Genomic DNA, 23,547 nt, shown 5'->3' with positions numbered 1-23,547 from the left:
GACGAAAGAAGAGAGACTGAAGTGCATCATCACAAAAGGGATTCATGCAGTCAATCATGATGTGACATGGGAAGCGTACTTGAGAAGGGGGGGGGGCCCAGGATGATGATGATTTGGAAGTTGAGCGCGGGAGTTCTCAGCTACTCGGTTTCTACTGACGCTTCATGGACATGATTGCTATTACTATTACTATTACTACTATTACTATTCAGTCCAGTTATATTCCTCGTTTGACAATTGACTCACTGAATCTCTCATACACACACACACACAAATTCGAATGGAAGTCTTGAACTCGACCCCTGTGAGTGAACTCTGCCCGCCTTGCCCGCCTATGCTGATAGTCGATAAGGAGAGCCAACAACAAGTGTGTGTGTGAGCGGCGGGGATGACCTGATCTGAGCCTCTTGAAGGGGGGGGGGTAGAGTGAGTGCACCATGTGTGTGAGTGTGTGCCATGAGGACGATGATCCAACGCCCCCCCCCTCCGCTACCCCCTCACTCACACTCCTCATCCCGTATTGTAGTAGCAGAGAGCACATGTGACTGACGAGTGATGGCGCGCTCGGTTTTGTTTTTGTAGATATCCGCGTCGCAGGCTGGTCGCCAGCTCGCAACGTTCCTGCGCCATGCGAACGCACTGAACGTGCCAGCAACCACCGCCAGCCAACTGGGCGTGCTCGAGCAAGGCATCCGAAGTCACCAGCAGCGTGTTTCAGGCGCGTCTGCGGACGACAGCGTCAGCAGTGACAATGGCACAGCCAAGACCCCTTCCAAGCACAGCAGCAGCAGCAGCAAGAGCGCGGATGTGATGGAGATGGACACGGAACAGTCTGCTCCTGCTGCTTCTACGCCAAAGTCATCGAAAAAGAGCAAATCGCGGGCTTGATGGGTGATTCACAGAGATTTGTTTTTGTTGGTAGTACAAATGATTTATGGTTGTTGTTCAAGCAGCGCTCTCAGTTCCGTGCAAACAGACAAGCGTTGCCAGAAGCAAGTATCAAAGACCACCCAAAAGGACTTAACATGTTTATGGGGGGGGGGGAAGCAGGAAGCACAACACAACGCACAGCAATTCAAACTTGAATTCATCATACAAGCAAAAGTGGCAGCACAACAACCTTCCTCAGCCTGACCGGTCTACGGTTTCGACCATGTTGATACTGTTTCCTCGGATGGCCTGTTGACACACACACACACACGAGATGAGTTTTATGATGTGCAGTCAACAAGCAAGTGTCAACAGCAAACAAGGCCACTCACCACCATGCCGATTTCGTGACGCTCTGACTCGGACACCTCCTCAAAGGTCTCGTCGAGGACGACGTTCATGAAGGGGTCGAAACCACGCAGAATGCCGCTGACCTTACGGTTTCCGTTCAGCTTGACTGCATCACCCCCACAAAACCAAAACAAAAACAACAAAGCATTCCAAATACAAACCAACGTTCCACAGTAAGTCAGCAACATTCTAACTCGCACTTGTAATGTGCGCTTGCAACGATGTTCAAAAAGCCTTGAGCGTGAAACAAAAAACGTACGAATGACACGTCGGTCAAGAAACCTAAAAAAAGCCAACAAGATCAGAAAATCAAAAGATGAGTGAGAAATGTTGCAACTATTGAATGAGCAAAGTGTCGAGAGTCACAGTCAGAGCGGAGGGATATGGGGAAGACGACCATAGGACGACCATAGGACGACCATTGCCATCCATGCTGCATAGACCAACCGTCCCCTACAACCCCCGCAGCTCAAGGCTCACATCCAGGTCCAATCAACTTCAAGAAGGACATCCAGTCATCCGCCCCGCCTCATTCCAAGGCCGGTCCTCGATCGACGAGCAATAGAAAGCAACCGAGATCTCGCCTTCCATTGCTCCCTCTTTGCTCTCCCTCTCTCCCTCTCTCGCGCGCGCTTCTGCTCAACTCTGCCGCCGGCATGGTCGATGGAGAGAACAAGGCAACACTGCAAGCGATTTGGGGGTTGGGGGTTCGGGGAAAGGCGCACTTTTTCAACTCCGGATTCGCAGGCTTGGACATTGTGTGTGTGTTTGTATTGGAAAAAAAGTGAGACTGAGGTGCTCAGAAATCCACATTATAATAAAGAGACATGTACCATTGAACGTGTGTATTATTGTCTTTGTGTTGTTTGGCTGACTTTGGCTTTGGCTCAGTTCAAGTTCTAAGCAAATGAGTGGAAACTGGGCTGAAGGTCAGCGAGTTTCTTCATCTCCTCTGATCAAACTCCCGCCTCATTGGGGCTTTGCTTTTGGCAAGAGGCAGCGTTGCTCTTGTTGTGAGAACGCACGGTCGGTCGGAGGGGTCGGTCAGTCCGGAGGGCTGAAGTGTTGGCTGAAGTGAATGGAACTTGGTTGTCGTCCACCGAGCGAGCGGCAATAAACCCCCGAAGGACCCCTTTGCGATCAGCAATGCTTCGGCCATTGGATTGAGGCTTGAGTGGAAGGTGGCGCCGAGCGTCTGGGAGAGTGGGGGCAAGACGCGCTTCGCATCCACGTCACAACTTTGCTTTGGCCCTGTTGCAATGGCGGCACAGTGAGCGTCTCCAGCTCCTCGCGGCAGCGTTGAGGGATGCTTCAGATGCAACAAACTCACTAACGCGTACCCGCTGTTTTGAACACTTGGCAGAACTGCGACGGGAAGCCCGTCAGCTGGAAAACGAGATTGACACAAAGCTCGTCTCGTTCGGCAAGCTCGCTGCTGGGTTTTCAGGGCTCGATCATGCAACGTAAGATATTATTGAAGAAGATCGAACAAAGCAAAAAAAAAGTACAGTGTGAAGGAGAACGTTTGCCTGGGGGTTTGTCAAACTCACCCCCTTGTTTGAAATCAAACTCTCTCAGATCGTCGTCGCAGGCGGATGGCGTCCCGCTGCTGGCGGCGTCGACAAGCGAACATGTGGCAGACACGATGGCAATTGAGCTGGAGCAGTTGCTGGTGAAACTGTCCAATGTGAACGAGGCCATGACCGAACATGTCAACATGAGCCAGTTTTCAAACCCCGCGCTCGTGCACACGCTGCAGCGGCATCGCGACATCCTCACAGACTACACCCAAGAGTTTCGAAAAACAAAGTCCACGCTCCTGGCCAATCGAGAGCGCGACGACTTGCTAAACTCGGTCCGACGGGACATTTCGTCCTTCAAGGCAAGCTCGGGTCTCCAACGTCGCTCCGACTATTTCGCCAAAGAGAATGAGCATCTTATGAATTCCCAGCGTGTGGCCGATGATGCCATTGGGTAAGGCGTGCGCTTGATGCGCTGTTTGAAACAGCAAAAGCGCTCATTTTTTACCATATATTTTGGCTGTTCTGCATTTAGTATCGCCATTAACGCCAAGGAGTCGATGGCTCAGCAGCGAAGTACCTTTCAAAACATCAACAACCGAATGGGCAATGTTTTCAGTAAGTTTGAGTCGCCGCATTTTTTGACGTTTTGGATTGGTGGTTTGTTCGTTTGTTGTAGTTTCTTCAACTCACTTGGTCGCCACGCATAACAGACCGCTTTCCCCAGCTCAACAACCTCATGCAGAAAATCAACTTGCGCAAACGGCGTGACGCTATTATTCTTGGTCTGGTCATTGCAGCATGCTTAATTTTCTTGCTGCTGTTCGCGCTTCGTCGTTGATGCGCTCGATGTTTTTTTGTTGAAGCGCTGTTTGTTTTTTTTCTGCTTGATTTTCTTCACTTCAATTGCTTGATCGCTGCTGTGTCACGCTTATTGCTATTTCTTTGCGATTGCCGTTGCTTTTGGAGAGCGGGAAGACTTTTTTTTTTTAAGTTTGAGACGTTTTTTTGTACTCTGTAGTTGATTCCCTGCTCGAGTGCCTTTGCACCCCGAAATGCGCGCATCGTGTGTTATTTTTCCCTGCTCCTGTAAATGTGATTTGTATGTAATGTGACAATAGACGGGACAGTTTGGTCGAGCAAACATTTTCTTATTGCTTCTTGAACAAGAGAGCCCCACGATGTTGGAAGGAGTAGAAGATTGGTCGATTGTCGACAGCGTCGTACCGTCTGTGATTACAGCACCCGAACATGCAAGCGAAGGGATTTGGCAGCAGCGAGCGAGAGAGTGAGCGAGTTGAAATACAAAAGCTTTGCATCGACCGAAAAAGCAACGTACACTCGCTCGTTCGATCCGTGAATATTCTTGAATGGCGCAGTGTACTCGACGATTGCCCATGTAGCGAGAACCATGGCGGCCAATGTTTGCAGCACGATCTGTGCAAATGGTCAGCGTGCATGAGCGAGCGGTGCATTGGAGAGCAGCCGTTTTGACGAACCCCGCTATCCCATCCAATCGACATCCGCGTCCATATTGCATAATGCCTCGCATATTGTCATCCATCATTGCGCCTTCGCTCCAGCAAGGGCAGAGCAGGGCAGAGAAGGGGCTCGAGTCCAGAGTCGTCCCCTTCTCCATTGCCCCCTTCTCCTTCTCCTCTTCTCCCTGCGCCCTTCCACTGTTGCATGCGCCACTTTTGAGTGTGGACTGCAATGTGACATGCAACTCGGGCCATCTCGTCGCGGCGTCATCGTCCGGCAGCAGAGCGACACACTCACGTCAATGGGAAGCCCGCTCTGGTCCTTCTCGGCCATCTTCAGGAAGTTGCGATCTAAAAGCAGTTTCAAGTCAGATTCAGGTGAGTTGAGTGCTTTGGGCGAATCACTCGAATCAAAGATGGAGCGACGCTGGGTTACATTGCACGGTCGAGTACGCGGCATTGAACAGCAGCAGCGCGCCAAGCACAAAGGCAACCCGAGTCAGCATGATATTGAGAAGTGAGCATGCGCTGAGATTGGTTTGGTACTTGCGTTAATATTGATTGAGGCGGGACGCCAAGGAACGAAAGGGAAAGGAACAAACCAGGGAAGGGAAAACGCGAGAGAGATGTGGCAAAACGATGGGAAAAAAAAAAAAAAAAAAAAAACTCAGACAGCAAGGGTGAATGTTCAAAATCAATTCACCAAAGTAAAACGCTGGAAAAATCGCAATCCACGCCACCCCGGTTGAATCGTTGCGCTTTCGCACCCGTCGACATCAACACATGCGCAATGGAGAAACGCCAGTCTTGTTTTTTGGGAAAGGCCTGAACACCATCTTTGTCGTGTTATATTGTGGTGAGTGTGGTGTTCAATGCACGGTCCATGGGGCGATGGTGCCCAATACCTGAATGGCAACAAAAAACACCTGAGACCGAAATCCGAAACGCCCCTTATTCTCGCTTTTTCGCTGGCTGACGAAAGGTTTTCCATCGCCATGCTTTTGTTTTGTTTGTTTTCTTGACAAACAAATCAACGCCACCCGTTGGCTCCACATCAACCATGTGGAGGGGCGTGTCGTCAAGGTTTGCCATTCTCGCCGGGAAGTTTTCCGACTTTGGAAACCTGAGTTGATGTGTGATAAAAAGTTAGCACGTCGACGACCAAAAAAACCTTTTCGCTTCGAACAGAGTGCGCACAACTGCACGCACACATGCACATACACATACACACCCCTTTTGTGCGCACGTTTCGCAGCGCAAGTAGTAATTTTGGGGAGGCTCACCTCGTTTTCCGGTTTCGTTGATTTCAGAAACGCTTCGTCCATGAACTCTAAATCTTCCACGCGCTTTGCGCTGTTCTTGCTTGTCTGTCTGGCGTGTCTTTCGGGACGTGCGCTCGCCGATGACGCCTGCACTGTCTGTGTTTGCGGCGCCGACAGTGTCACCAACTGCCAGAGCACAGTCACGACCATTCCGACGGCCATTCCCTCGACGACCGTGTTGCTGTGAGTGTTTTTGTTTGTTTAGTTTTGCACTTTTTTGTAAGTTCATCGACAAGTATTTACTGAACTGCATCGTTCTGGACCACCAATCAAGTGACTTGTCCAACACTCAAATCAACGAGATTGGTGTCGACGCCTGGGCCGGCCTGACCGCTTTGAAGACCTTGTAAGTGGTGCAGGCGAACGCTCGGCTGGTCTGGAAGAAGTCCTCACCTTCCGTTTCGCTTCCGCACAGGAACCTCACCTTTACGCAGCTGACATCGATTCCGGACAACTCGTTCTCCGACCTCAGCGCTCTGGAGAATCTGTACGTTCTTGTATTGGCCTGTTGTTTGCTCTCGAGCTTGAGCTAACAGTGCTGGCATGCCCTTAGGTACCTTTCGCACTGCCCGATCTCCCAGCTCTCGACAAACTCATTCGCCGGTCTCTCGGAACTGCGTGTCTTGTAAGATGGCCGAGCGAGAAACCCCAACTTCGCTGCCACTCGTCGTGCTCATTGCTGATTTCTTTCCACAGGCGTTTGATTAACACGACATTTGAGACCATCCCTGACAATGTCTATTCTCCGTGCCCCAAGCTGAAGGCGCTGTAGGAATTGGCGAAAAACAAAAAACATGTGTGGGGAAAAGAGCAAAAGCTTTCGTACTCATTTTCAACCGTTCTGCAATGTAGCTGGCTGGATTACTGCAAGGTCAAGGTCTTCAACGACAATTGCTTTACTGGTCTCGGCGAGCTGACCTTCCTGTGCGTTTTTAGTCTGGCTTGGAATTATCGCATTCAGTTCTGCAGTCTCACCCTCACATGTTGGTTCCCCGCAGGTCTTGCTACAACAGCAGTGTCGCAAACATTTCAGAGAATGCGTACTCAAGCCTGACCAACCTCGAGTATCTGTACGTGTCGCTCCAGTGGCTGGCAATGAAATGGTCTTGATTGTTTGTTCATTTTTTTCGGTTTTTTGGGACAGCAACCTCAACTACACCAAGATTCAGCACGTCTGGCCCAAGTGGTTTACCAACACCAAGAAGATTCAGATTCTGTAAGAGTTCGGAGCCAACGTGACTTTGAAAACGCCCTGAGCTCCTGAGCCTTGGCTGATGTTGACTGCACAAAACAACCCTAGGTACCTGTCGTGGACCAACATTACGAGCATCCCCGCTGATGCTTTCACCGGGCTGACCGGCTTGTACCAACTGTACGTATCATCGCATTGACATTGCCGAGTCCATTCTCGCACTAAAATGGCGATCCACACTTTGTTACTTTTGGGCAGGTACCTGTACTCTGCCTACAACCTGACCACCCTGCCCCCGGGCTTGTTCTACGGTCTCACCAACCTGACGCTCGTCAAGCTTGAGCCCAACTACTTTACGGGATATGCTGCGCCTCCCAGCACCTATGGACCCCCGGCATCTCCGCTTCGTGAGTTTCACTTTGTAGGCACTGGTTGCTTGTCCGGTTCAAATTGGTTGATCTCATCGCTGGACTTGCTTGTCGCCAACGATTAGCTTGCAACTACACGTGCAAGACTTGCTACGGCGGCTCTGCCACAGCCTGCTGCGGCACAGACTGCCTGTACTGCGACACAAACAACCCGTGCTTGACCGTTCCTCCGAGCTACTCGTACTATGCTTCGTCCGTCGAAAAGCCCTCCACCTACATCCCACCGGCCGAGTCCTCCGTGTATGTTCCCCCTGCAGAGTCCTCCGTGTATGTTCCTCCCGCAGAGTCCTCCGTGTACGTCCCGCCGCCGCCGATCGACTCTCCATACGTTCCGTACGGCAACGGTGCTTCGGAGACGGCCGCCGATTCTACGACTGCACTGATGACCTTTGCCAGCGTTGTGGTGACGGCGTGGGCGCTGCTTGTGTAAACGCGGGTCAAAACGCTCGATTTCCAGCTCATTCATTATTGGAGCCACTGAAGAGCTGAAGACCGTCTCTGTTGTCCCAGTGGATGGTTTCTTGACGGGGGGAAGTGGTCAGCTTTGTTGTTGACATGTACAGGTATTGAGATTGCATGCTGAGTAAATGTTGTTTGCGCGCTTTTTGACGAGCGTACTTTCCAAATACAAGCGGTAAACAAGTCGAACACTTCAACGCGTCATTTGAACCCCTCGTTGTGAGCTCATCGCTTACGGTTAAAAAAGTTCAATTGTTCAATTTATTCCGACTGCATCGCAGTGCTTGACGGCGAGTCACGAGAGAAAATTCGCAAACTCGATCGCTTGAGTGAAATTTGGTTGGGTTGCGGGGTTGAGCGTGGAGTGGGATGTGCCGAGGTATGAGATGTGCACCTGCCAAATGTAGTCCGAACATGAGAGATGTGCTGCGTGTCGAATTTGAACATCAAACCTCGTGTCGTCAAACACGAGCAGCTCAGTCGTCAAAACCAAATTCCGTGCGTTCTTCAACGAACTTTGTTTTTTTTTTTTTTTTGCTTTTTTCAATCTGCGTCGCTAAGGCAAAGTCGGACTGATCAATCCCCTCATCCGCGCTGCATTGAAGTCTGTTCTTCTAGGCAATGGGCAGGCTGGGGACATCACGGCTAGGTGTGGGGCGGAAGAACGGTGTCGAGGGGCCAGCCAAACAAAAAAAAAAAAAACCAAAACTCGCCAACCCTCAAAAGAACGCCGCACTTTGCACTCCCTCGTCCAATTGGTTTTTGACTGATTATTGTTGTTGCTGTTGTTGCTGTTGTCGCTGTTGCTTTTATTTTGCCACTGTCTCTGCGCTCTGTTCACGACGCCACAGAGATCAGCAAATACGAAAAAATCAACGCTATGATGAAGCTCAATTTGGCGGCTGGAGGTCGCGCATTCATCCTGCTCGGGGTGTTACTTGCGTGCACGTCAATGAAACCTGTTTACGCCGAGGACGCATGCACCGTGTGCATTTGCCAGAACTCGTTCGTCAGCAACTGCTCGAGCACCATCACCACCGTTCCAACCAACATCCCCTCAAACACTGTCGCCCTGTACGCTTGGTCAAATCTGGTTCTCTTGTTGACGTTGGCAACTTGAAACGTTTTCTCATGAGCTCCTCTCCTTGAAACTAGTGATTTGTCTGGAACTTCAATCGCGGACATTGCACCGAACGCGTTTGCCGGCCTGACCATTCTTCAAAGCCTGTACGTCACAGCAGCCACCACGATCAGTGTGTCATGAGATTCATGCTCACCTCTTTGCCTTGGAACGTATGTGGGAACGCGCGCTTGTAGTGACCTGAGCTTTACGCTGCTCAAAAGCATTCCGGACAACGCATTCGCAGGGCTCCCGTCGCTCCAGTTCTTGTGAGTTTGTTCGGATCAGACATTTGTGTTTTGATTGCTCGCGGTTGGCTTGGCTCATGTGCATTCGCTGCTGCTGCTGCTGCTGCTGCTGCTTAGGTACTTGGACTATTGCCCCATTGCAACCGTCACCGTCAATTCCTTTGCAGGCCTGACGTCCTTGCAGCACATGTAAGATCTCGGTTGAGACAGTTCAAATGCTGTCTCATGTCGTGCTCACTAGTTGATGGTGTTTTTTCTGCCAGCCGCCTCGTGAATACCTCGATTGCAAGCCTTCCCGACAACGCGTTCACCAGCTTGACCTCCCTGAACACAATGTACGCCGGATCGATGCGTGTGATCTACGAGGGAAGTCGAGGTTCCCCCGTCTCACCCGTTTGCTTCGTAGCGATCTGAGTTTGACCTTGCTGACAGCCATTCCAAGCAACGCTGTCAATGGCTTGACTTCCCTGCAGTCTCTGTACGTGTCTTGCGAGCTTGACGCGTGGCAGTGCGTTGGCACATCTGACGGAACTTTGCAGCTACTTGGGATTCACTTTGATTTCAAGCATTCCCGACAACGCGCTCGCCGGCATTTCTAGCCTGCAGTATCTGTAAGCCTCAGGCGTCACTGAAACGCAGTCTAGTTTCATATTTGGCTGACCCTACCGTTTGTTTGTCCAGCGATCTGAACAGCTGCCCGATCAATGCCATCACTGACAGCGCATTTACCGGCGCGTCCCAGCTAGTGTCTCTGTACGGCGTAGTGACGAGCGCTTGTTTTACAGGGGGGAAAGCCGAGACTGTTTCTCACCGTGCTGCTGCCGTCACGCCGTTTGAGTTGCTCACAGAGACGTCTCGTATACTGAACTGACCGCAATCCCCACGACCGCCTTTGCCGCTCTGACGAGTCTTCAGTACTTGTGAGTCGCTGACCTGTTTCTTTGGATACTTTCTGCCATGCTTTCCCAAGCAATTTGACTGTCGACCTCGATTGTGCTCTTGGGTAGGTACATGTCCAATGCCAAGGTGGCTTCGCTTCCCGATCTCAGTTTCAATGGTCTGACAACATTGCTTTACTTGTAAGGAAGCGATTTGCCAGCTTTGTGCGTGTGTGAGTGCCGTCTCCTTTTCAACGGCGTGCTAACCTTGAATTCGTTTGGCTCTAGGGACCTGGACTCGTGCCCCATTACAACCATTTCGAGCAACGCATTCGGTGGCCTCAGCTCCTTGCAGTCATTGTATGATTCGAACAGTTTTGACGAGCATTGAACCTGGCGACTGACCTCAACTGCGTTGTCGCAGGCATTTGTCATCGATTCTCGTCACGGGTATCCCGACTGCTTCACTTGCGCTCGTTCGCACTTTGGAGTTTTTGTAAGTGTGACGCGGGCAATAGCAATGGAGCCTAGAAGCAATCGCGAGATTGACCGTAGGAAAATGCCTTTGTTACCCCAACAGGACTTTGAGGTCTCCGCAAATCACAGATCTTCCGGACAATGCGTTTGATGGGCTCTCGAGTTTGACGTATCTGTAAGAAGGCGGCGGCTTTGAAAGAAACGGAGTTGCCTGTGTGCAATTCGCCCTCTCACAACCAACCTTTTTGTGTCTGAAATCAGGGACTTGGACGGCTCCCCGATCACAAACGTTGCCAACAACGCGTTCGCCTCCTTGACTCAGCTTCAATCCTTGTAAGCCAAGAAACAAATGATATGAGCCTACCCTTGCTGGTTCTCGCTTTGCTCACCTGATGCAACTCACGATAGGCACTTGAGCTCGACTCAGCTCACTGCCGTTCCAAGCGGTTCATTTACCGTCCTTGCCGCTCTGCAGGCGCTGTATGATCAACAATTGCGGTTCGTGTTATTTGTACAAACAAGCACGCTTACTTTTCCGTTTCTGCAACTTGCCAGCTTCTTTGACAACACTCCAATCACCTCGATTTCGGACAATGCTTTCAACAGCCTGGTGAATCTCCTGAGCCTGTAAGCTTGAATCAAACCATCGCTGTGAAGAGAAGGCATGTTCAGAGTCGCTCACGAATCTGGTCACGTTTCAGGAGCTTTTACAACTCGTCAGTGAATTCCGTTTCGGACGCTGCCTTCGCTGGACTGACGCTGCTGGAATACCTGTATGCCAGAGAGCGTGTGGAGTTGCTGCACAATTGCCTAGTTACTGACCTTTCCGTGAAAACAGCGATCTTGGATCAACTCAGATCAATGCAGTTCCTGTTACCCAAATCTCTGGTCTCACCAGCCTTGAAACTTTGTGAGTTTTAACGCGTAAAGTGGGTTTGGACCCAAGTTTGAAGGCTAACTGCGCTGAAATGGCCTTGTCCACGTTTCCGCAGGTATCTGGATAACACGCTCATCAACACTGTTCCAGACAATGCGTTCAGCGCGCTCGTTGATCTTGAGAATCTGTAAACTAAAAATGAGGTCTTGTGACAGCGACGGCGCTTCCACAGTGTTCTCACTTTGCTGATTGTGTATGGCAGGTACTTGGACTACCTGGCGATTACAAGCGTTTCCGACACTACGTTTGGCGGCCTGATTGAGCTTGAGCTTTTGTGAGTGACTTGGATGATGCGAGAGTGGCTCGCGGCTTCGCTGCTCACGGTTGTTGTTGTTTTTGAATGCTTTCTGTCACCAGGAGCTTGTACAACACGTCGCTGTCGGCAATTTCGTCAAACGCCTTTGCTGGCCTGAAAGAACTGACCTATTTGTACGCGCCTTTGAGCTTTGTGTGCATGCTCCTTCACCGCGTTATTCATGGAGTGTTTTGTATTTGGGGGAGCAGGGACTTGGGCTACACGCAGATCACCACCGTGACCGCGAGTTGGTTCACTGGCCTTGTTGATCTTGAAACGCTGTAAGCAATCCGTTCGAGCTGAGCATGGACGGTCTACAAGAATGGAATATTGATGAGCACTCTCTCTGTCAGGTACCTGGACTCGACTCCAATCGCAACGCTCGACGCGAACGTCTTTAATGGTTTGCAAAGCCTGAGCTCCCTGTAAGGCTAGCTCGTGGGCCACACAATGCTCGTTGGGTGGGCACTTTGACTCAGCAGACAACATTTGCTAGGTACTTGAGCTCGACCAAGCTGACTACGCTGCCTCCCGGTCTGTTCGTTGGCTTGAACAACTTGACCTTTGTGAGCCTTGTGCCGAACGAGTTTGTTGGCGCCGCGGCACCTCCGAGCACCTTTGGCACGGCCGAGGACCCGTTGCGTACGTCCACAAAATATCGCACCGACTTTTCGGTTTGAACTCGCAGTCTGCTCACCGTTGTTCTCTGTCTCGAACGTGTTCTTAGCTTGCGACCCCGCATGTGCTACCTGCTACGATGCTGGATCTACCTCTTGCTGTGATGCAAACTGCCTGTACTGCGACACGAACAATCTGTGCCTGACTAGCCCGCCGTCGGTCGTTCCTGGGGCGTCCTCGGGTGCCGTTGTCGCACCTTCTGGTTCGATTGTCGCACCTTCTGGCGCCAATATCGCCGGAAACAGTGCTCCTGGTCTGAATGCCGCTGCACTTCCCAGTCTGGCCGCCCTTGGAGCCGTTGCGGCAATGTTTGCGTTGCTCGTGTAGATGGCCACTTTTGCTCTCTGAGAGCGTTTGCTTTTGTAAATAGTTGCATGATTTTGGTCGCATGATAATGTTGAATCTTTCTTTGTCAAGGTCCAGCACATTAAATGTAGAGTCTGAGCGTCGTGGGGGTTGTTGCCATTTCTGAGCTCAGCTGGGTCGTTCTCCTTCAGTGATTTCCCAATAGCACTGCGCCTGTCGCTCTAACCACCCCATACCGATCTACTGTATGATACAGTACCATAGCATGGTCTGGCTCATTCATTTTTTTTTCTTATTGCGAGTTCCAATGAGCAAGTTCACCAACAAGCCGAAATCCGCCGCTCCAGTTGCCCGCGTCGCAAAGCCAGCGCCCGGCAAGGCTGCTCCCTCGATGCGCCCCGCCGCTGCTGCGTCTGCTGCCGGTGGTGTTGCCAAGCGTGACGCGCGCCCTGCGAATGGCGGAGTGGGTGCACGCGGCGGCGTTGCGAGCCAGAGCACCGCTGCTCCACGTGGAAGCAAGCGACCAGCCTCGGACGACGACGACGACGAGGACGACGACGATGAAGACATGGAAGACGATGAAAACATTGACGATGAAGACATTGACGATGAAGAAGCCTTCGAAGACGGCGACGAGGAACTGGACGACGACGACGACGAAGCTCAAGCTGAGGACGATGACGAGGCTGCCACTCGCGTCATCACCGCACCTGCAGGGGAAGAGCAGGCAGAGGAAGCCCCAACGACATTCCAGGCACTTGTAGGTCGATCGAGGCAATTCACACGCCTGACACATTCAAAAGCGCTCAGTTGCTCAGACTTGAACACTCATTGCGCTTCGTTTCCACCACCACCCCCCCCCGCCCTCCATCCCTGTGTCTTTGCTATGACTGTTCTATTTTGTGTTTTGCTTTCAGGGTATTGTGCCATCGTTGGTGGAGGCGTGCTCCCGAATGGGATTCAAAGCTCCGACACCAATTCAGCGACAGTCCATTCCGGTTGCCCTCACTGGCCGCGATATTATCGGCCTGGCCGAGACCGGCTCGGGCAAAACTGCCTCATTCGCCCTTCCCGTCCTGCAGAAGCTGCTGGAGAAGCCACAGCCTCTGTTTGCGCTGATTTTGACACCGACACGGTAAGATGCGCCAAATTGCTTTGTTTTTTGCGCGAATATGATTCTCACTCCCCAAAACCATCTTGCAGTGAGCTCGCATACCAGATTTCAGAGCAATTTGAAGCGTTGGGCTCGACGATCGGCGTCAAGTGCTGCGTTATTGTTGGTGGCATGGACATGACCACCCAAGCCATTGCCCTGTCCAAGAAGCCGCACATTCTCATCGCTACCCCTGGTCGCATTGTGGACCACTTGGAAAACACCAAAGGCTTTTCTCTGCGCAACCTCAAGTTTTTGGTGAGAATCGGGATTGCGAGCAGGTTTTTCTGCTTTCTTCCATTGTGCTCATCGCTTTTGTTTTTGTTTTCGTCATTTTGCTGCCCATGCGGTGCGCCGCCGCCAGATCATGGATGAAGCTGATCGCATTCTCAACATGGATTTCGAAGAAGAAGTCGACAAAATCCTGAAGGCCATTCCGAAGGAGCGAAACACCTACCTCTACTCGGCAACGATGACCAGCAAGGTTGCCAAATTGCAGCGTGCCTCTTTGCGCAATCCTGTCAAGATCGAAGTGGCCACCAAGTAAGCAGTTTTGGACGACAAACTGATGTGATTTGTTGCGTTTTGGGTTTTGCTTGTGGTTGTTGGTGGTGGTTTGACGATCAATCCCTCCATCTGCTCATTCGATCCCTCCATCTGCTCATTCACAAACCTGTCGCTGGCAAAAATGTACACAGATATCAAACGGTCGGCACATTGGTTCAGCAGTACCTCTTCATTCCAGCGCGCTTCAAGGACTGCTATTTGACGTACGCTCTCAACCAACTTGCCGGCAACTCGACCATCATTTTCACCATGACGTGCGCAAATGCGCAGCGAGTGGCGCTCATGTTGCGCAACCTCGGCTTCCCCGCCATTCCACTGCACGGCCAGCTTACTCAGCCCAAGCGTCTCGGTGCGCTGAACAAGTTCAAGGAGCAGTCTCGCTCCATTTTGGTGGCCACCGACGTTGCGAGCCGTGGTCTCGATATCCCGCACGTTGATTTGGTCATCAACTACGACATTCCCACCCACTCCAAGGATTATATTCACCGCGTTGGTCGAACGGCCCGTGCAGGCCGGTCTGGCAGGAGCATCACAATGGTTACTCAGTAAGTTGGGGGAGATTTGTGTTTTGTTGCGTTTCAATTTTAATATGCGCGATCCCAACATCTGATGTATTTTGCTTTGGGTCTTTAGGTACGACGTTGAGCTTTTCCAGCGCATCGAACAGCTGATCAACAAGAAGATGGAGTTGTACGAAAGCGAAGAAGAGCAAGTGTTGATGTTGTTGGAGCGCACAAGCGAAGCTCAGCGGATGGCCATCACTGTAAGTTGCTTTGGGTTTGGGTTTGTGGAAGGCGAGTTCTTCTGCTTGGCTCACGTTGCTCCGCTTCTTCCACCCCCCCCCGCCTCAATTCTATCTTTAGCAAATGCGAGATGAGAACGATCCACGAAATGGCAAACGACGCGGACACGACCGAGACGACGACACGGAAGAGCGACAACACAATATTGGCAAGCACCTGCACAAGAAGCCGCGCTCGGAGGGCGGCGGCCGCGGCGGAGGTCGTGGTGGTTCGCGCGGAGGTCGTGGCGGCAACGGTGGTCGTGGCTATCGTTAAATGGGCCTCGTTTTTCTACAAGATGCAAATGCAGCCCTCTTTTTGTTTTGTCCAAACTGCACTTTCTTGGTTTTTCACGTAGAAGCTTCATGAGTTCCGATTCCATTTCTCGCCAGTACTCACTCGCAGGCCCTTTTCTGCATTGTTTACAACTTGAACCGGTGTTCCGGCGTTTTGCGTTTGTGAACATGCACCACCAAACACAAACACAAAATCCCAATGCAACTCCATTCATTTTTTTTTCTTTTTCAATTGTTCTCCCTTTTCTTCGACCCCACAGCTTCTTCTTCATCCGTCAACACAGGCAACACAACAAACAGCCAACCAAAAGCGCGGGGAGTGTGGGCGACGTGCACCAAACACCACAAATGGCTGGACACGCATCCGCAGCCCCGTCGCTGACCGTCTTTGAGGAGAAGGACGAGGAGAGCGAGGATGGCGCGGCTCGAGCTGAGCAGCAGCGACCGGCATCCGTCCCATCTGCTGCTGCTGCGACTCAGTCTCAATCGATCAGCAGTGACGATGCAGCAGCAGCAGCAGCAGCGGTGGGCAGCTTGCTCGCCTCGCCAACAGCCAGCAGCAGGAGACGCAAAGCAACCGTCTCGTTCAGCGACAATCCAATCACAGAGCCAACAACCGCCTCAGCATCAGCACCAGCATCAGCACCAACAGGAACAACAGCAGGAACAGCATCGCGACGGCGGCGGAGGACGACAAGCAAGTCGCAGCTGCAGGAAGAGGACGAAGAGGCGATTGCCGCTGCAGAGAGCATTGAGCAGGCCGCCATCGCTGCACGAGCATCGACATCGACATCGACATCGACATCGACACCAGCGTCGGCTGCATCGTCTGCATCGTCTGCTGGAGTTGGTGCAGCAGCAGCAGCAGCAGCAGTCATGTCGGGTAGCCCAGTCGCTGCTGCAGCTGCTGCCGGCTCTTCCCCTTCGTCTGCGTCCGGCTCGCCCGTCCTCGCATCAGCTGGGTCTGGAGCCAGCTTGCTTGCGTCTCTGGGAGGGACTGCTGCCAGTGCTGCACCGTCAGGCGCTGCCGAGCCCGAGCCGACCGCTCCGTCTGCCACCGCTCCTGCTGCTGCTGCTGCTGCTGCTGTGCCTCCGTCCGCACTGGCATCGGCATCCCGTGGAGCGAATATCACACTGGCATCCACGGGCGACGCTCACCAGCGGCCGACGCGGGACCGGAGCTCCTCCATTGCTCCACTGCATCCTCCATCCTCGATGACTGCCCAAGCATCAGCAGCGGGCCCTTCGTCGTCCACGCCGTCTCCATCATCCTCCAACTTGGCGTCTCCAACGATGGCCTCGCTGCTGGCGGCACAGTCGCCCATCAGCAGCAGCGTCAACGCCGAGGCAGTCGCCAAAATTGCCAAGGTCAACAGCTCGCGCCCGTACTCTGCCGGTGGTGGAGCAAACACTGCCAGTAATAGTAGTAGTGGTGGTAGTAGTAGTAGTAGTAGTAGTAGTGGCGGCGGCGGTGTCGGGGCGGCTGCCGGTGGAATGATGGGCTCGACCGGTGCTGCTCAAGGCGTCGCTGGCGGAACGGGCGTTCCGGGCATGCGGCCGCTGGGATCGAGCTCGGGCGAGTTTGTCGGATTGTATGACTTTAAGGAAACGCTCGGACGTGGCCATTTTGCCGTTGTCAAGCTGGCCGAGCACGTGTTCACGGGCGAGCAGGTCGCGGTCAAGATTATCGACAAGACAAAGCTCGACGACGTTGCCAAACGCCATCTCTTCCAGGAAGTGCGGTGCATGAAAATCCTCAATCACCCCCACGTCATTCGCCTGTTTGAGGTCATGGACACGGCAGCCAAACTGTACATTATCATGGAATGGGGCGCCGGCGGCGACCTCTACGAAACAATCACGCGCAACGGCAAGCTCGAGGAGGACGTGGCCAGGTCGTACTTTCGTCAGATTCTGTCGGCCATCGAGTTTTGTCACTCGCTGCACATTGTGCATCGCGATCTCAAGCCCGAAAACATTCTCTTTAGCGGCGGCTCCATCAAAATCACCGACTTTGGGTTTTCCAACTCGTACGAGCAAGGGCAAAAGCTGCAAACCGCGTGCGGCTCGCTCGCATACTCTCCTCCCGAAGTGCTTCTTGGCGACGAGTATGACGGTCCAGCTGTGGGTAAGTTTTTTTTTTCTCTAATTCGAGTTTTGGCTGAGGGTTTGTTTTTGGTCCGGAAATTTGGTTTGAACGTACGATCTCACTCTGCTCCACCACCACCACCACCACCTTCCCCCATTTTTTTCAACGCCCCAGATATCTGGAGCCTCGGAGTCATATTGTACATGATGGTGTGCGGATCTCTGCCCTTTCAAGAAGCGGGCGCCTCGGAAACGATCGTGCACATTATGGAAGGACGATTTACCATCCCCGCTCACGTGTCCAGCGAGTGCGCAGACCTCATTCGAGGCATGTTGATTGTCGAACCCACGAAGCGCATGTCACTGAGCGTGATCAAGCAAACAGCGTGGATTACTGCTGCTGACGACACCCCCATTGAGGTCAAGGAACCCGTCTTTGACATTGCCAACTTGCCTCCGCACGAGCAGGAGCTCGTCTTCCAGCGCCTCAAAGAAATTGATATTGATCGCGAAACTGTGCTCAAGTCACTTGCGTCCGACGCCTATGACCACGTCACTGCGACATTCTACTTGCTCGCGCACCAGCACATGAAGCGGTTGCAAAAGAAACCGCCGCCCATGCTGAACAATTTGAAGCGGAAAAACTCGCTACCCTACCGGCTTCCATCCACCGACAGTGGATTGATTGAGCTGCGAGCCCGCCTCGAGGAGGACGGTGCGGACGACGCGCCTTCGCCCAGAGGACTTGCATCAGAAAGTGGCAGCTTTGCCCCTCGTCTGAGCGCCCGCAATTCCAGCGGCGGCCTGTTCGATTCGCGCAATCGAAACGCCTCACCCTCATCCTCGCCGTTCGCGTCCCCGCGAAAGCCAAGCACCCCTGAATCAGGCGCGCTAGGCTCGCCTGGATTTTCTCGTGTTCGCTCCCACACTCTGAACTCGTCGTCGCTTGGGCCATCACCGCTTTCCGGTGGACTGTCGAGCGGTTTGAGCAGCGGCGGGGCTGGTGGCCGACTCGGCGAAGCAACCAATCTCCCGTCCATCAGCACATCGCCGTCCAAGAACGCGAGCCACCTGCTCGCCGGCAAGGGATTCCTTGGCCATGCATCGCCGGACGTACGGCTCGATGTTTCAGACCACGGAGGCTATGGCAGTGCGCCGCAGTCTCCATCCACCCGAGGACCCGTGCAGCCTCTCCCTCAGCCACGGCGCAGCATGACTCCCGACGCCATTTTCAATTTTGAGTTTGACAACCACCATTCGTCCGAGTCGCCTGCCGCTCCGGCGCCTCTTCAAGCGCCTGCAGTCACAAGTCTGGCCCAGAGCTTGCTGCCACAGCGTCGCGGGTCGCTAACGCTGATCGGACGTCCGGCAGTCGCTTCCTTCGCCGAGGAAGCCAGTGACGAGGAAGGAGCAGAAGAGGACGCAAAAGAAGACGAGGCGGAAGAAGAGGAAAAGGCATCGGAAGCCGGCGGCGATGACGACGAGTCGGATTCAACGCCGCCGCTGACTTTGGACAGCACGACAAAATGGCCAACCAGCACGGCGGGGGCGCGCGAAACCGGCACCTTCCGTCGCCAACCGGGCGCTGCTCCGCCTTCAGCGCCATCGTCTGCCGACACTTCCATCGAGACTGTCCTCGCCAGCTCTGCCCCAAGCAGCTCGAAAATGTCGAATGGGACATTCCCTCGTAGCACGTCTCTCAGTGGAATTGTTGCGCTGGCGTCCAGTGATCAGCCCGGCGCTGCAAAAATGGCCAGTCCTCAGGATGAGTCAAGCGCCACCCAGTTCAGTCCCTTGGGTGCGAATGCCCAAAAGTCGCGCATGTCCCTCTCAGCGCAACACTTGTCAGCTGCTGTGCAACAGGGTGGCGCCTCGGCGCCGCTCAACATCAAAGCGACGCGTGTCACACCGCTCAGCTCCTTCAAGGCGTTTGGCGCCAGCAGTGGAAGCGGCCTTGCTTCGCCCATCTTTGTGCGCCGAGCGTCCAGCGCGTCCATTAGCTTTGACAACCGACCATCGCCTGTCGCAACTCCGTCCCCCAAAAGCCCAACACTGACGCCGTCCTTAACTCCGTCAGCGGATGCGTTCGTGAACGGCTCGCCGCTTTCTGCTGTTGTCAACAATGCAGATCCGCCGGCTTCCCCGTCACGCATCGCCTCCGCCGAGACTGCGGCTGCAAAGTCGCCGTCAACGACAACCTATGCAGCGTATGTCGCAGCCCATGGACGGCCCACCAATCACATATTTACACCCGTGGCATCGTCAGCCAAGGCGTCGTCAGTGCCGCTAGGCTTGGACCTCTCGGGCACCCCATCGCCAGCCCCGATTCTTCAGGCGAGCGTGGGCGTCTCGCCCGCAAGCACACACGCCACATCGTCCCCCAGCGCCACGGCCCTTTCGTCAGAGTCAACGCTTGAACCGGACTCGAGCCAGTCAGCCCCAAGTCCAGCGCATTCGGCCTTTAGCATGCGGCTTGGCGGTGCAGACACCAAGCCGGAAGCTCGGCAGGCGCCGACGCCCAATCTCGACATCCCGCTGCTCTCGCAAAGTTCGTTACCGCTGCTGCCCACGCCCGTCCCTGCTTCTGGTGCGGCGGTTGTTCCTGCAATGTCTTCTTCCGCTGCGGTCGTCGTCCAGGACTCGAAGAACTCGTTCCGACACTCGGATCCATTCCCAGACGTGGGCACTGCTGCACCGGCACACGGCACTTTGCCACACCACGCCAACGCAGGCTCGCCTTCCAATGAAAGCAACACCTCTCACCCGCTGCGATTGTCCACGACTGTTGCAACGCGACAATCGAGTCATGGAAGTGCTGATAGCGCAAGTAGCCCGTCCACCACTCTCCCTCCTCCCACTCAAAACCACGCACTGGTCGATCCATTTGGAAAGCCGAGCACATCCCATCGACACAGCGCGTTGGCGTTAGCTCCATTTGACTCCTTGTCCATGACGGCTTCCGACTCGTCAGACAGTCTCGGCAGCATCACAATGACCAACCTGGTTTCGGACCGTCGCGCCGGTTCCATGGGTTGGGGTGAAGACTTTCCTGCTGGCCAAGCCTCGCCAGTGCAGCCGCATGGTTCATTTTCTCAGCACAACCCATCCATGAAAGCCGCTCCTTCGTCTCCAAACTCTGCTCCATCGCTCCTGCTCGCAGTGCATCGCAAAAACAGCAGCCCAGCACCTGTCGCTGCCCCTTCTTCACCGAGTGCTGCTTCTCCTAGCAGTGCTGAGCGGCTGAGCGGTAAGGCCAAGGACGCTTCCGTCGCGGGAGGCTCGAGACTCAGCGTACACCGCGGCAGCTTCCTGGGTTCCCGCGCAAACAAGCAGCAAGACCGCTCTGTCGATCGAACCAGTTTGCTGGATAACACGGATGAGCACATCGAGGCAAACGACGCAGGCACCTCATCACCGTTCGCCATCGACCCCTTACCTGGCCACCTGGAAGAAGAAGCGCCTGGCGGTTTAGACTTTGAAGACGCTCGTGTACCTGGCGCGTTTAGTTCAAGCTTGGCCTCCTCCACGTCGGACTTGCATCATCACTCTTCTGGCGAGCACACCCCATCCACTCGTGCTAGCACCGAACGCTTAAATTACGCCCTGGACAATCCAGACAGCTCCAACCTCATCTCCAAACCAGAACTCAACCAACGGCGCCGCAAGCAAGCATTGCGGGTGCTGGGTAATCCGGAACGAGATGGCGCTCGCTCCCAGTTGTTCTGTCCTGGGGGCTCCTGTGTCGTCATGTAGCTCTACCTTTCGCAATTTTTTTTTACGGCGTTCTTGTCCTGGTTTGATTCCGTGTTTCTTGTTGCGCGATTCTTGTATCCTTGCTTCTGATTAGTTTCTCTAGATTTTTGTTTGTTGCTCTATCGTTTTTGTTGTTGTAGTTGTTGCAGTTGTTGTTGTTTTTGTTGTTGTAGTTGTTGTTGTTGCTGTTGTTGTTGGTGTTGTTGGTGTTGTTGGTGTTGTTGTTGGTGTGTATATTTTTGAAAGAAACCGCTGATTTCAGATGAAAAGGCAACCCGCTGATTCTAATAGCAAAAAATAACAACACGAACTTGACAAGGTACTTGAAAAACTCAAAAAACGGCTCGCAACTAGACAACACACTGCGAAATCACACGAAATCCGCAGACATTTCAAACTTGCGCATTAGCGACTCGAGCTCTTCGTCGATCAAATCGGTGAGCTGGAAAGTGGTGGACATGCGATTGGAGGCAAGAGCGGCTGGTGGTCGCTCTGGCTTAACGACTGGTCGTGTGTTAGCAGCAGCAGCAGCAGCAAGGGCAGCAGCAGGCGAAGTAGCAGCTGCAGCAGTGGGTGATGGCGACAGTGGTGCAGAGCCTGGAGGTACGGGCTTGGTGGGGCGGGATTGTGCCGGTGGAGGCGGCCGGGCTACAGGTGCCGGCGTCGCTTTGAGCGCGACAGGCGAAGCAGGCGGCAAACGCTGTGCTCCGATGGGTGCAGGCTTCGGAGGTGGAGTTGAGGCGTTGGCAGTTGTTGGGGCGACCGACGGAGGCGGCGGCCGTTTCCTACAACAGGGCCCCGAAAGAAAGAGAGAAGAAACAAAAAAAAAAAAAAAAAAAAAAACGAGCCCGAAATCAAACACAAAGCATGAGAGGGGGGAGCCAAAAACACTTCCACCAAGGTGGCACTTAGACCGCGCACTTACATGGGTGTAGATGCGACAACAGTAAACCCTCGCGCCCGTTGCTGCGGCATGGTGAAGACGGCGATCGTGGACGGAACTGTGGGACCCGTCGGATCCAGCGAGTTGATGGACTCGGTTGCAAACAAGGTGGTCAGCTGAAACCCAAACCCAACGAAAATATTGACCAAGCGGGCGACTGGGACATGAATGTCGGCAAACCAGCCTCGCTCGTCGCGTCGTTTCTTATCAGGATGCAATCCGGGTGCCAGTGCTCCGAGCAACGAGATTGGTACCTGTTCGTTCGTTCGTTGGGGTTGGGGGAAATGAGATAATGAGGAGCGGGCTCACATTCTCGAAAAAGCAAGAACAACACAAAAACAAACAAAAAACAAAAAAGCACGACCATCAACACCGTATCAACTCACCCGGCCGTGAATGCGCACACCCCGCGTCACAAAGCATTCTGCAGTGACAAAGTGCGGCGGATCAAATCCAGCGCGACTTGCGCCTCCGGCCACGGGGAACATTTCGGCTTTCGTGAGGCAGACCTCGCGCAGCACGCGAACCCACTCGTTCTTGTCCTCCGCGGTTTCCGCAGCAAGCACGTAATCACGATTGACGCCTGTTGTTGATGACGGGTTTGAAGAACCACCATCGAGCACAAGAGGATTCGGTTTTGAGTCAGTGAATGAGAATCTGAGTGAGAGATTGGTCACCCGCCTTTTCCACCTCAGCATGCCCAAAACTACTCAAAATCAACATCAAACCAACGGAGCTTCTTCGTACATGTGATTTTGAAAGGGAATTGAGCTTCCGATGGCAGCCCAGCCACGGATGATGAGCTCGTGAACGAGGCATTCGGGGTGGTTGGACCAGCGCGAGGCGCCAACGTCGCCGTCGACCCAGCCGCGGCAGCAGTAGCAGTAGCAGTAGCAGCAGAGCCAGTAGTAGTCGTAGTAGTAGTAGTAGTAGTAGCAGCAGCAGTAGCAGAGCCAGTGGTGGCAGCAGCATTGGAGCCTGCCGCTCCACCCGATGATGCTGCTGCGCCGCTGCTGAGGAGGACGCGCTTGTCGCCCGTGGCCGAGAGGTCGGTGACTGCGACGACGTCCTCAATGTAGATGGTCCCGAGCGGTGCGGCCTCGGCGGTGGCTGCGCTCGACTTCCAGTAGCTGATCGCCGTCTCGTTCGACTCGAGCGCAAACCAGCGCCGCTGCCACCGCGAGCTCACAATCGAGCCGCCCTCCTTGTACAGGTACCCGCGCTGGACGTGGTTGGGCGATGGCAGACCCGCAGCAACAGACATTTGTGTGTGGGAGTGGGACTCGGATTAAGATTGAATCAAACAAACAAAGAAGACTACAATCGTGAATCATAGTCTCAGT

At 53.6% G+C, this 23,547-nt stretch overlaps 9 protein-coding genes across 9 annotated transcripts; 6 read left to right on the top strand and 3 right to left on the bottom strand.

Annotated features, from left to right (window-relative positions):
• Nucleotides 1–217: 217 nt before the first annotated feature.
• CAOG_06780 (hypothetical protein) lies at nucleotides 218–973 on the top strand. The gene is made up of 2 exons (XM_004344351.2): nucleotides 218–304; nucleotides 583–973. Exons 1-2 carry the CDS (start codon nucleotides 281–283, stop codon nucleotides 886–888), a joined length of 330 nt encoding a protein of 109 aa, XP_004344401.1. The 5' UTR covers nucleotides 218–280; the 3' UTR covers nucleotides 889–973.
• Nucleotides 974–1,016: 43 nt separating this feature from the next.
• CAOG_06779 (hypothetical protein) lies at nucleotides 1,017–2,060 on the bottom strand. The gene is made up of 4 exons (XM_004344350.2): nucleotides 2,007–2,060; nucleotides 1,541–1,563; nucleotides 1,263–1,387; nucleotides 1,017–1,179 (listed from the first exon to the last, which is right to left on the bottom strand). Exons 1-4 carry the CDS (start codon nucleotides 2,036–2,038, stop codon nucleotides 1,126–1,128), a joined length of 234 nt encoding a protein of 77 aa, XP_004344400.1. The 5' UTR covers nucleotides 2,039–2,060; the 3' UTR covers nucleotides 1,017–1,125.
• A 122-nt stretch (nucleotides 2,061–2,182) lies between these two features.
• Nucleotides 2,183–3,944, top strand: CAOG_06778 (vesicle transport V-SNARE protein). Its single transcript, XM_004344349.2, has 5 exons — nucleotides 2,183–2,210; nucleotides 2,645–2,744; nucleotides 2,860–3,255; nucleotides 3,337–3,419; nucleotides 3,515–3,944. Exons 1-5 carry the CDS (start codon nucleotides 2,189–2,191, stop codon nucleotides 3,640–3,642), a joined length of 729 nt encoding a protein of 242 aa, XP_004344399.1. The 5' UTR covers nucleotides 2,183–2,188; the 3' UTR covers nucleotides 3,643–3,944.
• Nucleotides 3,883–4,827, bottom strand: CAOG_06777 (hypothetical protein). The gene is made up of 4 exons (XM_004344348.2): nucleotides 4,719–4,827; nucleotides 4,581–4,633; nucleotides 4,141–4,238; nucleotides 3,883–4,031 (listed from the first exon to the last, which is right to left on the bottom strand). The coding sequence occupies exons 1-4, from the start codon at nucleotides 4,786–4,788 to the stop codon at nucleotides 3,953–3,955; spliced, it is 300 nt and encodes a 99-aa protein (XP_004344398.1). The 5' UTR covers nucleotides 4,789–4,827; the 3' UTR covers nucleotides 3,883–3,952.
• A 270-nt stretch (nucleotides 4,828–5,097) lies between these two features.
• CAOG_06776 (hypothetical protein) lies at nucleotides 5,098–7,874 on the top strand. Its single transcript, XM_004344347.2, has 12 exons — nucleotides 5,098–5,138; nucleotides 5,593–5,787; nucleotides 5,879–5,950; nucleotides 6,020–6,091; nucleotides 6,158–6,229; nucleotides 6,301–6,372; nucleotides 6,457–6,528; nucleotides 6,603–6,674; nucleotides 6,749–6,820; nucleotides 6,905–6,976; nucleotides 7,055–7,203; nucleotides 7,290–7,874. Exons 2-12 carry the CDS (start codon nucleotides 5,606–5,608, stop codon nucleotides 7,652–7,654), a joined length of 1,272 nt encoding a protein of 423 aa, XP_004344397.1. The 5' UTR covers nucleotides 5,098–5,138; nucleotides 5,593–5,605; the 3' UTR covers nucleotides 7,655–7,874.
• A 692-nt stretch (nucleotides 7,875–8,566) lies between these two features.
• Nucleotides 8,567–12,643, top strand: CAOG_06775 (hypothetical protein; the record flags this gene model as incomplete). Its single annotated transcript, XM_004344346.2, has 25 exons — nucleotides 8,567–8,757; nucleotides 8,839–8,910; nucleotides 9,001–9,072; nucleotides 9,169–9,240; nucleotides 9,315–9,386; nucleotides 9,458–9,529; nucleotides 9,591–9,662; nucleotides 9,733–9,804; nucleotides 9,900–9,971; nucleotides 10,059–10,130; nucleotides 10,218–10,289; nucleotides 10,354–10,425; nucleotides 10,510–10,581; nucleotides 10,668–10,739; nucleotides 10,815–10,886; nucleotides 10,962–11,033; nucleotides 11,108–11,179; nucleotides 11,245–11,316; nucleotides 11,399–11,470; nucleotides 11,546–11,617; nucleotides 11,701–11,772; nucleotides 11,848–11,919; nucleotides 11,992–12,063; nucleotides 12,135–12,280; nucleotides 12,366–12,643. The coding sequence occupies 25 exons, from the start codon at nucleotides 8,567–8,569 to the stop codon at nucleotides 12,641–12,643; spliced, it is 2,199 nt and encodes a 732-aa protein (XP_004344396.2).
• A 286-nt stretch (nucleotides 12,644–12,929) lies between these two features.
• CAOG_06774 (DEAD box ATP-dependent RNA helicase) lies at nucleotides 12,930–15,400 on the top strand (the record flags this gene model as incomplete). The annotated part of the gene is made up of 7 exons (XM_004344345.2): nucleotides 12,930–13,382; nucleotides 13,540–13,757; nucleotides 13,826–14,033; nucleotides 14,140–14,318; nucleotides 14,474–14,887; nucleotides 14,976–15,105; nucleotides 15,206–15,400. The coding sequence occupies 7 exons, from the start codon at nucleotides 12,930–12,932 to the stop codon at nucleotides 15,398–15,400; spliced, it is 1,797 nt and encodes a 598-aa protein (XP_004344395.2).
• A 368-nt stretch (nucleotides 15,401–15,768) lies between these two features.
• CAOG_06772 (snrk protein) lies at nucleotides 15,769–21,261 on the top strand (the record flags this gene model as incomplete). The annotated part of the gene is made up of 2 exons (XM_004344343.2): nucleotides 15,769–17,548; nucleotides 17,684–21,261. The coding sequence occupies 2 exons, from the start codon at nucleotides 15,769–15,771 to the stop codon at nucleotides 21,259–21,261; spliced, it is 5,358 nt and encodes a 1,785-aa protein (XP_004344393.2).
• A 219-nt stretch (nucleotides 21,262–21,480) lies between these two features.
• CAOG_06771 (hypothetical protein) lies at nucleotides 21,481–23,506 on the bottom strand. Its single transcript, XM_004344342.2, has 4 exons — nucleotides 22,952–23,506; nucleotides 22,591–22,787; nucleotides 22,187–22,458; nucleotides 21,481–22,046 (listed from the first exon to the last, which is right to left on the bottom strand). The coding sequence occupies exons 1-4, from the start codon at nucleotides 23,466–23,468 to the stop codon at nucleotides 21,632–21,634; spliced, it is 1,401 nt and encodes a 466-aa protein (XP_004344392.1). The 5' UTR covers nucleotides 23,469–23,506; the 3' UTR covers nucleotides 21,481–21,631.
• Between the last annotated feature and the right edge of the window lie 41 nt (nucleotides 23,507–23,547).

The sequence above is a fragment of the Capsaspora owczarzaki genome (assembly GCF_000151315.2).
Source record: "Capsaspora owczarzaki ATCC 30864 unplaced genomic scaffold supercont2.12, whole genome shotgun sequence".
Taxonomy (NCBI): domain Eukaryota; class Filasterea; order Ministeriida; family Capsasporidae; genus Capsaspora; species Capsaspora owczarzaki.
Note: the sequence above shows the minus strand (reverse complement) of the source record. Positions and strands in the feature narration are given on the sequence as shown.